We start from the raw sequence: 12,079 nt of genomic DNA, 5'->3' as shown, positions 1-12,079 counted from the left end.
TTGTTTTCTGAAGAAATATACAATTGTTAAAATTTTTTAGATGGATGATCTACGCCAACTGATAATTGCCAATAATTTTTTCGACTTTTAGATTTAAAAAATTAGGAATGACATATATAGAGAAGGTAATAATATAATTCTTTTGATTTAATTGTAAATTATATAATTCATGTTTCATATAGTTTGCAGTAACCGAACACTGAATGGTTTAACAGATGTACCAGAAATAGTAAATATAAAAAATTCTAGTTTCTCGGTGTAATCCAATTTTTTGGTATCATTCTTTCTAATCCTTCAGAACGTAGACTATTCATATATTGTCTTAAGAGTCCTTGATAATATGGATTATTCTTCAAATCATACATATATTTCGAATTAATTTTGTCAATTTTATTGATTAATAATGAAATCATTTTTGGCTCCTTGTCAGCAACATTGTGTAAACCAGCATTTGTCAATAGAAAAGTGTTATTTTTTATGAAACCATTGTAAACCCCCAAGTCAAACTTTATACGGTGGTCTGGTTTTGCATGGTAGATGTGGATTTTATCATTGATCTGGAAATTATGTACACGTACGACAGTTTTATTCAGTCTTGGATAACCCAAAAAGTTGTATTTAAAAATAGAAGAATTATTCCTTTCTAAACTTATTGAAAAATATAATTTATTATTAAAATAGGGGTCAATGTAGGTACTGATTTGCTTTACTTGTATTGTCATTTCTTTATAATTTATAAATATTTTAAAAATTAGGCAATTAAGTCCTTGAATGGTAAAGGATTGATGACTATCGGAGAATAATTTTGTTGCAATAGAAGGAAGATCCATTAGTTTGATATCAATTTTTTTATCTTTTGATATCTTGTGGTATTTTATATCACTCACGTATAAGGTCTGGTTTTTTTCCTGTAAAACATAAGCAGAGTACACGTTTGATAATAATTTGATGTTCATACGATTGCCAACAATAGTGTGACAAATGTTATTCAAATACAGACAAGCACCAGTGGGATCTATTGGGGATTCAATAGTAAATATCACCTCAACGAACTTTTTCTTCATTTTAGACATAAACATCAAAGGTAAATGTGATCTCCAGTCTCTTTCCCTGCTCCTAAGTTTCATGTCGGTTGGTTTTAGGCCGAAATCAATAGCCGGCATTACAGCACGACCGGTCAAAAGTCGTAATTCTAAAAATTCACTTACTAAATGATAAGTTTTAAAGTCCACAACTTTCTTTAAAAATGGCAATATATTTATCTTGTACAAATCAAAAAACACTTCCAAAATTATTGGTATTACATCGTATTTTGCTGTATTCTTTTTTGAATAATAGCGAATGTTGAATTCTCTAAATGATTTGTCAGTGCCATCGTATCCAAATAATGTTAAAAAGACTTGTAATTTGTCTCTAAAGTCATACTTTGTTTCTTGTTTATTCCAATTTCCGTTAATACTAATACCTTGTCGATAATTAGATATAATTTCATTGTCTTCTAACTTATTATAGTCATATAATGCGGGTTCGTCTGAAATCTTTTTCTTATAAAAAGAACTCAATATGTTGGTCCAGGTCTCCCAGGAATTTGCAAAACCATTAACTAAATATGGCAGATCATAATAATGTGCAATTTCGTGCATTAAAGCCCATCGTAATCCTCGAACAGGATTTAGAAAATTGTTTACTATAGATTTACCAAATGATATACTTCTTTCATGATAAAGTCCAGTATATTTGTTATAAACTTGATCAAAAATTCTATATTTTTCAACCATAATATGTCCGTACGAATCATTTTTATTTACATATCGACTCGCACCTGTCACATAGTTGTAGTATTTTATTATATCCTCTTCATTTTGAACAGAAGCATACAAACTGAACTTATTTGCTAACATTGCCTTTACGTCACTTGCTGTCATTAAAATCTGTACATAATAACTCTCAACAAAACCATAAACTTCTATTCTTTTGTAAAACTCTCTTTCAGCTTCTTCTGACATACGGTAGGTTATATTTTTTGTATCCAAAACAGGTAGATCAATCCAATTGGTAGTTCTTAATTTTACCTTCACATCGATGTTGTACGATACTGGTAACATTGGCACACAATCGGATGTCGTTGTATAAACTTTTTTACTGTTGTTTGTCTTCTCAAAGTCTTCATCGATAAGGTTTTCATACTCTTCAGTAATGCAGTAAAAGTGAAAATATGTCAGATTTTTTACTGCCTGAGTCGTTAGGGTAAAAGTTGTTCCTTTTTTAATTATTATTCCAAAGTGACTCTTGTAATGATACCTTGGAGATCTGTACGTATGAACTTTCCAAGAATCGTCGAATGTCCTAACCAATGGTATCACTGTTTTCTCAATTTCCTAAACAAAAAAATTTTTGAATCAGAAAAATTTAATTTTCAAAAATTTCAAAATAGTCGATTCATTATCGAACATAAAAAATACATACATAGCTTGTAATAATTATTTTTCAATACGTACCTCGGTATTCCAGTTTACTACACCTTCGGTGTTCGAAACCTTAAATAAAAAAATACTCAAAATTGTTAATATTATCATTTTTATGTCTATTTTAGAAATTAATAAGTAATTTAACAAATATTCTCTTACTATTAAAGAGATTTTAACCAGTTTTGTAATTTATATACTTTTTTTTACTAATTAAACAAATTTAAATTTATTCATATGTTTGAATTGTCCTACGTGACTGCTGTATAATTTGATAGGTAAACAAATGATGTAGATGATCTCTTATAATAATTAATTTTCTTATGTAATTTCTAAGAAATTTCTAAAATCTAAAATCAATTCTTCAAATTTATGACGACAATCGATTGTCTCTATCGATTGACGTAGTTTCTACAAATAGTTTTATTGATTTTCATAGATTCTCAGTAGAGAAAAATTTAAATATTACTAGGATTTTATTATTTACTGAAACGTCAAATCATACGCATAATGTTGATAAAATGTAAATGCTTACTTTCCAAGAAATCTAACAGAATTTTTGCTATATAAGACGTGACATTATAGAAAATTTTAAACTTAAGTTTTGAAGTTATTATTTAATTCTTAAAATAGTGAATAATGAATACCTTATTACTATTAAAGTTATTATCAATACTTGTCGTTTCTTCAATAGCAAAGCAGAGGATTCAATGGAATTCATACGTAAGTTGCAATTCTACAAATGGTATAAAAATAATTTTTTGATTACACAGCCACACAAAAAAAATAAAGTGTCTTGATCTGGGGTCGAGACATATATATTCCGATGTATTTCAATGCGCTGAATCCGAATCCGCCCTCAGAATTTGGACAATGGGTCCTGGTTTCGCCCTAACCTCAAAAAATACCCTAAAATCGTTAAAATGGTCACTTTTGATTTATCAAAATTGAATCTAACCGCATATTGATAATTTTCTAAAATCCCTTAATTTAAATAAACTATTCTATAAGCTTTTCAATTAAAAATTCCTATAAAACATTAAATCTATCGAACCTAACCTCAAAAACACATCTAAGATTATAAACAAACAAATTATACCATACACAGCACAATAAAAATTATGTAAGCTCATGAAAGTTACAACTTCAGGTGTTTTCATGATTGCTGATTACGAATCCGGTGTTAGTTTATCAAAATTCCAAATGGTGGATCCAATATGGCGAACAATATAATTAAAATTTGTTTGGATTGGCTTGAAAATCGTTACTCGGGGTTTTCGGGGTCGCTGATGACGAATCCCATGTCGGTTTATAAAAATTCAAAATGGCGGATCCAATATGGCGGTTTTTTAATATTTTAACGATTATTTTAAATTTATTACTCGCGGTTTTTCGGGACCTTTGATAACGAATCCTATATCAATTTTTATACACGCTAAAAAAAGTTCTACTAAAGTAGAGATAACAATCACTATAATAGCTATAAGTTTCACTGATTTGGCTCCATCGATAATCCATTTTCGCTGATCTAGCGAAAATTATATTTCTTGCGTTATCTTTTGAAAACAACGTAACCTCAAAATAACACTTGAATGAAAACATTTTTAAATTAATGTTCAAAGCGTTTATTCAAATTCTATTAATTATATTTTTTATATTATAACTAATAATATGTAAAATCAGTAAATTAATACGTATTTAGAGGTAAGAAATGTAAATTTGACATTTGTGATTTTAGAGAAATTTCTATGAGAATGGTAAACTGTCAAATATTTCCAATATGGCTGACCAGTGAAATTCATTTTCTCTATATCAGAGAAACAGTTTGACTACTGCATTGGAAATCATTCATTGAATTAGTTGAATAGATTCTTTATGTTATTTATTTTTGAAATTAGCTGTTTCCCACAGTAAAAATTTTTTTCCGTGTAATCTTAAAGTCTTACGAATTGTTTTCTAACAATTCGTAAGACTTTAAGATTATAAAAATTGATATACACTGTAAAAAAATCTGGTGTAAAATAACACGAAACTTGTAATTTCACACATCAAAATTATAGGTTGTACGTAGTAAATTTATTTCGTTCCAAAAGTAGTTTTACTATTTTTAATAATTTTACATTATACGACTATGTAATTTAATAGTTTTGTGTAAATTTACTACGTCCGACGTAGGAAAATTTGATCACTATGTCCGACGTGGTATTTTTACATTGCGTGTATTTCTACACTTTGACGTAATATTACGTCGTACGATCTGTACAATTACATGGCGAATGTAATTTTCTTATTCCTTTAAGATTTTCAAAAAATTTTCAAGTTTTTATAAATAACTCTAAAAAAGTGTATATAATGTACATTTATAGAAAGTATATGCTAATTTATAAGTAAATAATAATATAACAAAAAGTTTTGGGCTATATTTCATAAATACAAAAAGTTACGACTGAAAATATTATTTCAAAAAATATTTGCAGGTTATGTAGATTACAGTCGGCGTGTAAAAATACCACGTCGGACATAGTGACCAAACTTTCCAACGTCGGACATAGTAAATTTACAGCAGATTTTTTTACAGTGTAGGATTCGTTATCAAAGGTCCCGAAAAACCGCGAGTGATGAATTTAAAATAATCGTTAAAATATTAAAAACTGCCATATTGGATCCGCCATTTTGAATTTTTATAAACCGGCATGGGATTCGTCATCAGCGACCCCGAAAACCCCCGAGTAACGATTTTCAAGCCAATCAAAACAAATTTTAATTATATTGTTCGCCATATTCGATCCGCCATTTTGAATTTTGATAAACTAACACCGGATTCGTAATCAGCAGTCATAGAAACACCTAAGTTGTAACTTTCATGAGCTTACCTATTTTTTATTGCGCTGTGTATGGTATAATTTGTTTGTTTGGAATCTTAGATGTGTTTTTGAGGTTAGGTTCGATAGATTTAATGTTTTATAAGAATTTTCAATTGAAAAGCTTATAGAATAGTTTATTTAAATTAAGGGATCTTAGAAAATTATCAACATGCGGTTAGATTCAATTTTGATAAATCAAAAGTGACCATTTTAACGATTTTAGGGTATTTTTTGAGGTTAGGGCGAAACCAGGACCCATTGGCCAAATTCTGAGGGCGGATTCGGATTCAGCGCATCGAAATACATCGGAATACATATGTCTCGACCCCAGATCAAAACACTTTATTTTTTTTGTGTGGCTGTGTTATTTCTCCTTTATAATTTATAAATTATTTATTAAACTACGTCCTGAAATCCGTAAAATCTATTTATATTTTGCCAAACTTTGCTAATAGTTATAAAGACTTGATGCACGACTTGCAACTTATTTATTAACAGGTTGCTTTGCAGAAAACGATTTTCGAAAATGTGTTATAAAATTATTTAAAATCGAAATGAAATTATAATATTCTGAAATTATTTTATAATATACAGTATTCTAACTAAGAAATATATCTTTTAGGTTACTACAAGAATCGCAAAACCATTGATTCGAGAATTTTCGGATCCCTGGACGAAAAATCTCATTCAAAATCAATTCTATCATTACAAAACTCATTTTGGAATAATTATTAAAGAAGGATCGAAAATAAGTTTGTCAGTGGAGGCAGCCTCGACAATAGAAAACTTATTTTTCTATTGTCTTGCTGATGCACCTGATGGTTCATTCAACATATTGGATCTTGCTGGGAAATCGAATTTTAGTAAATCCTATACAGCATACTATGATTGTGTGCCTATGATGTCAGTTTCTAACAATGTGCCAGTAACGATAAGAATTAAAACTAGAGAATGGTTACCATTACCAATTTTTGATTCCAATGATGTTACACTTCATTCTTCAGAAAAGGATGAATCTGAATTTTACCAAAAAGTACAAGTTTACGGATTCGTTGAAAACTACTATACACAAATGTTGCTCTCAGTGCAAGACATTGAAAATTTAAAATCATCATCTTCTAGTCTGTACGTTGGCTTACTGAATCAAATTGAGGTAGTTGAGTACTACGACTATTTGACAACTATCCATACTTATGAGAAGAAAGACATTCTTTCTTCCCTAAAATTCATCGATCGGACATCTTTATTTATACGCTCAGAAAGATGCAATGCAAACAATGTTATTAATTCAGCAACATGTTCGAATTTCAATTTTCATTGGATATCTGTTACTGATAATATTGAAGCATTTCTACAACCTGAAAGAGGATCGAGTTGGATCTTATTGCAACAGTTTGCCCACTACTACAACAGGAAGGAAACGGATGTTAGTTTTGGAGAAACGTACAATTTGTGGAATGATATGTTTGCAATCATGTATCAACAAAGGTTCAGAAAACAAAATAATCGCGTTAATACAGACGTGCCATATAAGTTAAATGATATTTTTAGTTATCAATATGGAAAACTCTTCCCACAGTGGAATTATGAAGAAAAGTTAAGTTTATTTATAAGTCTCTTTGGCTATGATGGAACTGACACGAATTTAAGGGAATTTCGAATTCGACATATGCCTAACAATCAGGTTGTAACTTCTGATTTCCCGAATAATATAGTACCTACTATTCTGGAAATATTTTTTGATCTGTACGATATAAATTTATTACCATTTTTGAAGAAAGTGATCAATTTTGATGAACACAGTTTATTGAATTACGATTTTGAATTACTACTTGCGACCGGAAAGAATGTAATGCCTGCCGTTGATTCTCGTATTAAGCCAACCGATTTAAGTATCAGAAGTGAGGAACGCGATTTGAGAGAAATTTCTCCTCTGATGTTGATGACAGAGATGGAAATTAATTATGTAAAAGTTGCATTTAAAATAATATCTCCAATTGATCTCACGAACTGTTGTCTGTATTTAAATAACAAATGTCACACTATTTATTTTTGGATGATGCATTTGGAATTGCCGGCAGGTGTTTACTCTGTTTATATAGCAGAGAAGAAAGGTGAAAATGTTTACGCTAGTGTCATAACATATCATTCTATTAAAAACTATTCGTATATTAAGGTTGATGTGAGAAATATTCCAGAGGATATAGCTTCGCCCTTGATTCACTACTCTTTTGATGTCTTAGATGTTAATGACAACGTATTTCTAAACATATTTATAAGATACTCTGACATGACGCTCAGAATAAAACAATTGCATAATGAAATCTCCGGTAATTCGACAAACGATGATGAATACTTTTCGATAAACTTGAAGCGAAATGGTTCGTCCATTATGAAATACAGTTGCAGCCATTATTCACTGCACCAGACATTTTCTCCAGTTTTGCAAGTCATTAAAATCAACGATGAAATTACTATTTACAACCAAGATGCAGATCGTTTAAAATTAAATTTAGAGTGGGAGGATCAAGTAGCAGAGAACAGTTATACTTTTCTAGTTACAAATGTCGGTTTGAATCCAATCATTCCAGAATCAAAAGTACAATCTGAGTCTGATGTTAAAAAAGCTGTAAATTATTTTAATAGTCCCACAACTGCATTGCAATATGCTTTTGATGCTCTAGGTTTTGGTGACGAACTCTTCTTGATAATTCTTATCGACTACATTGATTCAACAATAACTTTGAAACAAATCAAACATAACATTCATGGAGTTTTTTGGAATGAACTTTATTTTTCGATAAGTTTAGAAAGAGATGGTGATGTTATTTTTAAACATGAATTTTCAGGCGATACGGAGAAGAATAAAAGTCTGTTAAATAAAGTTCACAAATTCTCTCCGGGTGACAAAATTAATTGCTACCACCGAGAACCAAGAAGACTGAAATTCAATTTACCCGAATATAATAGTGTAGAAGAGAAGAATTCATTTGTTTTGACAACTGACGGTTTATATTCTTTAAGCAAAAATTCAGTTTACGATATGAAGGAAAATAAAATTGCTTATAAAGGTACACGACGACATGTTATTGATGCTTTAGGATTTGATGACGAACTGTTCTTTATAATATATATAAATTTCGATGATTCGACAATAACTTTAAAACAAAACAAGCGTGATATTCATCATCGTTTTTCGAATGAACTATATTTTTTGATAAGTTTAGAAAGAAATGGTAATGTTATTATTAAACATGAATTTTCAGGCATCACTGAGAACAATAAAAGTCTTATAGATGAAGTTCACAAATTCTTCCCGGGCGACATAATTTACTTCTATCATTCAGAACCAAGCAGACTGAAGTTTAATTTACCTGGATATCATAGTCTAGGAAACTCTAACTATTTTCTTTTGAAAAACGATGGTTTATACAATATCCGGAATGAGACGAGTAATATTTTGGGTGAAAAAGCACATACACCCGAACTGCAATATACTTTCGATGCTTTAGGATATGGTAACGTATTGTTCTTAAAGATATTTATAAATTACGTTGATTTGACAATAATTATAAAACAAATTAAGGACAACATTCATGGTGCTCTTTATAATAAATTATATTTTTCTGTCCGAGTTGAAAGAGATTGTTCGACCATTTTTAAACACAAATTTATCAGCGACGACAGAACTAAAAATCTTGTCAATGCTACTATTAAATTTAAGTTTGGTGATAAAATACATTTCTTCCATGAAGAACCAAGTCGTTTTAGAATAAATTTTAAAGAACACCACAATAGTAAGTTAAATAATCTCACTTTTGTTTTGAGAAAATCCGGTTTGCGTAAAATCAACGACGTTGATTCATTTGTTGCTGCCGATATACAAAGAATTATTAAATTCAACAAAGATTACAATATTGACTTGAGCTACAATGAAATGTATCAAATTTTTTTTGCACATTATTTCCGTTTGCTGCGTTCTAATAATCTACAATCTTATATCAATAATTATTGCGACTCCACATATTGAATAAACTAATTGTTAATTGTACTATACTCCAACAATAAGTCCCGCAATTGTATTATTTGTGTGCATAGAATTAAAGTTTTTCTTCTAAAATGTATATTATTTTTAACAATAGTTTATAGCTACTTTCCTTTCTTACAGCCTTCAAATGAAAGTGTTATTTATTTTTATATTCATTTGCTTGATTTCTACAATTATACTATATGTACTTTGTTTCTTGAAGGGCTTTTAGCCCTATGGACTTATTCTCAATAAATAAATGAGTGAAAAAGTGAATCTATACAAAAAAGATTGTTAACCTAATGTTACACTGAATTTTATTTATTATTTAATTTTTCTGAAATAAAATGTTGATCAATAGGGGAAGAGGTTCGGTTGTGGGCATGGTTCTGTTGTGGACACCCCCGCAGAACTTTTGACAGAAATGAGTTTTGTCAAATGTGATAAATATCACGTGTTTGTGTATAAATAAACAATGTTTCTATTAATTTTCATGTTTTTTTATTGCACATAATTATGAAAATTTTCATAGAGAACGTAGAATATTCATATATTGTCTTAAGAGTCCTTGATAATATGGATTATTCTTCAAATCATACATATATTTCGAATTAATTTTGTCAATTTTATTGATTAATAATGAAATCATTTTTGGCTCCTTGTCAGCAACATTGTGTAAACCAGCATTTGTCAATAGAAAAGTGTTATTTTGTCAAACCATTGTAACCCTCTAAATTAAACTTCATATTTTCTGGTTTTGCATGGTTGATGTGAATTTTATCGTTGATATTGAAATTATATTCACGTACCACAGGTAATAAATAAATTGAAATAAATTTAATAAAAAAGAAAAATCAAAGAAACTTTCAAACCACTCGAGTGGTTTGATTTGATTAATAACCGAAAGTGAACCCAGCTGGGTGCACTTTTGGTTCTTTTATAAAATACTTATTAATTTGAGTAGAAAAGTACGAAACATGCATAAATATGATGAAATAGTTAGATATAGAGTAGATTTATACAATAATTATAATAAATAAAGTAATAAATAATAAATAATAATTATAAAAGTGTAGTGATGCGTGTGACTTTTTTTTCTTCTCTATTTTAGCCAATTTTTAAAGTGAAGAAATATAAATCAACAGAGAAGACCCTTAATATTAATAAAGAATTGTTAAATAAGTCAATTTTCGTTGATTATAACACTAATTTATTAATAATTATTAAAATTCTAATTAAATGTAAATAGTGTGGGTAACTATAAAAATTACACAACGAAGCAGATTTCCCCTGGCAGCGTTCGACCCAATATGCTAAAGTGCGTGCTGTTTAGAATACTACTGATATATCGCCGCGCATTTTTCACGACAAATGGTGAGGCTGACATTCGAACTCTTATTTTCAAAAAGCAATTATTATATTTGTTGTTTGTTGGTTTAGTTAAACAAAATGGAGGAAAGAATAATATTTTAAAAATAAAACATAATCCTGTGGGGACCAACCTTTAGAGTTAAAGTAGTGCGCGTGCGCCAACCGCACGGAAAGGAAAAGAAGACTGTAGAGATGAGGAGAGTCAGATTGGTTTTGACTACCGGCAAACTGAGCAGTGATCTAAATATCGCTCTGTAAATTCTTTAGTAATATACTGTTGTTAAATTGTTGAATTATCAGTCGTTGATTATTAATTCTAGAACATAAAATCCATTCTTATCCTGAACATCCTGGTAAATTGGAGAAACCATAAATATTCCATATAAATTGCGAGTAAATTCTCCATAGTGGTGACCCCGTCGCAAGTTTCGGAATAGGATTTTTTTTCTCATTTTGAGTCTACAAAGCGTCAACTGGAAAAAAAGAGGAAAAAGTTTTTCTTGCTGAAAAAGAATTTTCTACCTTCAGCTCAAAAAAACTCCGAAAAATACCATTTTTTCGACTGTGAAAATTTCACATAACCTCACTTCCGGTGCACATGTTCGACCTTCGAAAAAAAGGAGAATCTACCTGTATCTCGACAATCCATCAGTTATTACTGCATCAAACAACTTTAAAAAAATTAGAAAATATTTCTCACCAATTCTGACGAGATATTTTTACTGATTTTGACAAATTTCGAACAACTCCTGGACTTTGACGAACGGCACATGGTGTGGAAACGTATCAAGGCTACTTTACCACTACAAAAAGCTGATCCGATACCTGTTCTCTTCAAGGGATTTTACTGCAACCAAGAAGGTTTCAACAAGGATCGATTCGAGGTCTCATTCCGACTTCAGTATCCTGTTTTGCCAAGCAGCCACTTATTCTTTTCGAGCGCAGATCTTCGTATGTGGGTGAACATTGTTCACCCACACTAGGTCAGTACAAAAATTCATTTTTTTTATTCAGCGTCTCAAAAAGCGGTCCAATTTGTGACACGTTTATTTTTTTACATGCTGAAAAATTTCCGAATGCTGTGGAGTACAAGCCGAGCGTCTTCCCTCGTTTTCACGTACAAGGGACATTTCCTGCCTTGCCTCGCAAATACAGTGACATCGTTCGACAAAAATTCAACAGAACCAGTTGCCATTTCTTTTACTAAACCTCTCGACTCAGCGCTTCCTGGGAAATCGACTGCACTCACCAGAGGCCATCGCAGATCTTCCACCGATGGACTACACCGCCGTAATCATCAGGAAAATTATAGTAATTTTTTTCGAAAATATTTTTATTTTTCAAAAAGTTAT

At 30.3% G+C, this 12,079-nt stretch overlaps 2 protein-coding genes across 2 annotated transcripts; one reads left to right on the top strand and one right to left on the bottom strand.

Moving 5' to 3' along the window:
- Position 1: 1 nt before the first annotated feature.
- LOC122510112 lies at positions 2 to 2,638 on the bottom strand. The gene is made up of 2 exons (XM_043624528.1): positions 2,499 to 2,638; positions 2 to 2,378 (listed from the first exon to the last, which is right to left on the bottom strand). Exons 1-2 carry the CDS (start codon positions 2,574 to 2,576, stop codon positions 246 to 248), a joined length of 2,211 nt encoding a protein of 736 aa, XP_043480463.1. The 5' UTR covers positions 2,577 to 2,638; the 3' UTR covers positions 2 to 245.
- A 357-nt stretch (positions 2,639 to 2,995) lies between these two features.
- LOC122510111 lies at positions 2,996 to 11,020 on the top strand. Its single transcript, XM_043624527.1, has 2 exons — positions 2,996 to 3,188; positions 5,952 to 11,020. Exons 1-2 carry the CDS (start codon positions 3,105 to 3,107, stop codon positions 9,357 to 9,359), a joined length of 3,492 nt encoding a protein of 1,163 aa, XP_043480462.1. The 5' UTR covers positions 2,996 to 3,104; the 3' UTR covers positions 9,360 to 11,020.
- The last annotated feature ends 1,059 nt before the right edge of the window (positions 11,021 to 12,079 follow it).

The sequence above is a fragment of the Leptopilina heterotoma genome, unplaced genomic scaffold (assembly GCF_015476425.1).
Source record: "Leptopilina heterotoma isolate Lh14 unplaced genomic scaffold, ASM1547642v1 Lhet_66, whole genome shotgun sequence".
NCBI lineage: Eukaryota > Metazoa > Arthropoda > Insecta > Hymenoptera > Figitidae > Leptopilina > Leptopilina heterotoma.
The sequence above is the reverse complement of the archived record's forward strand: the minus strand, read 5'-3'. Positions and strand labels throughout refer to the sequence as shown.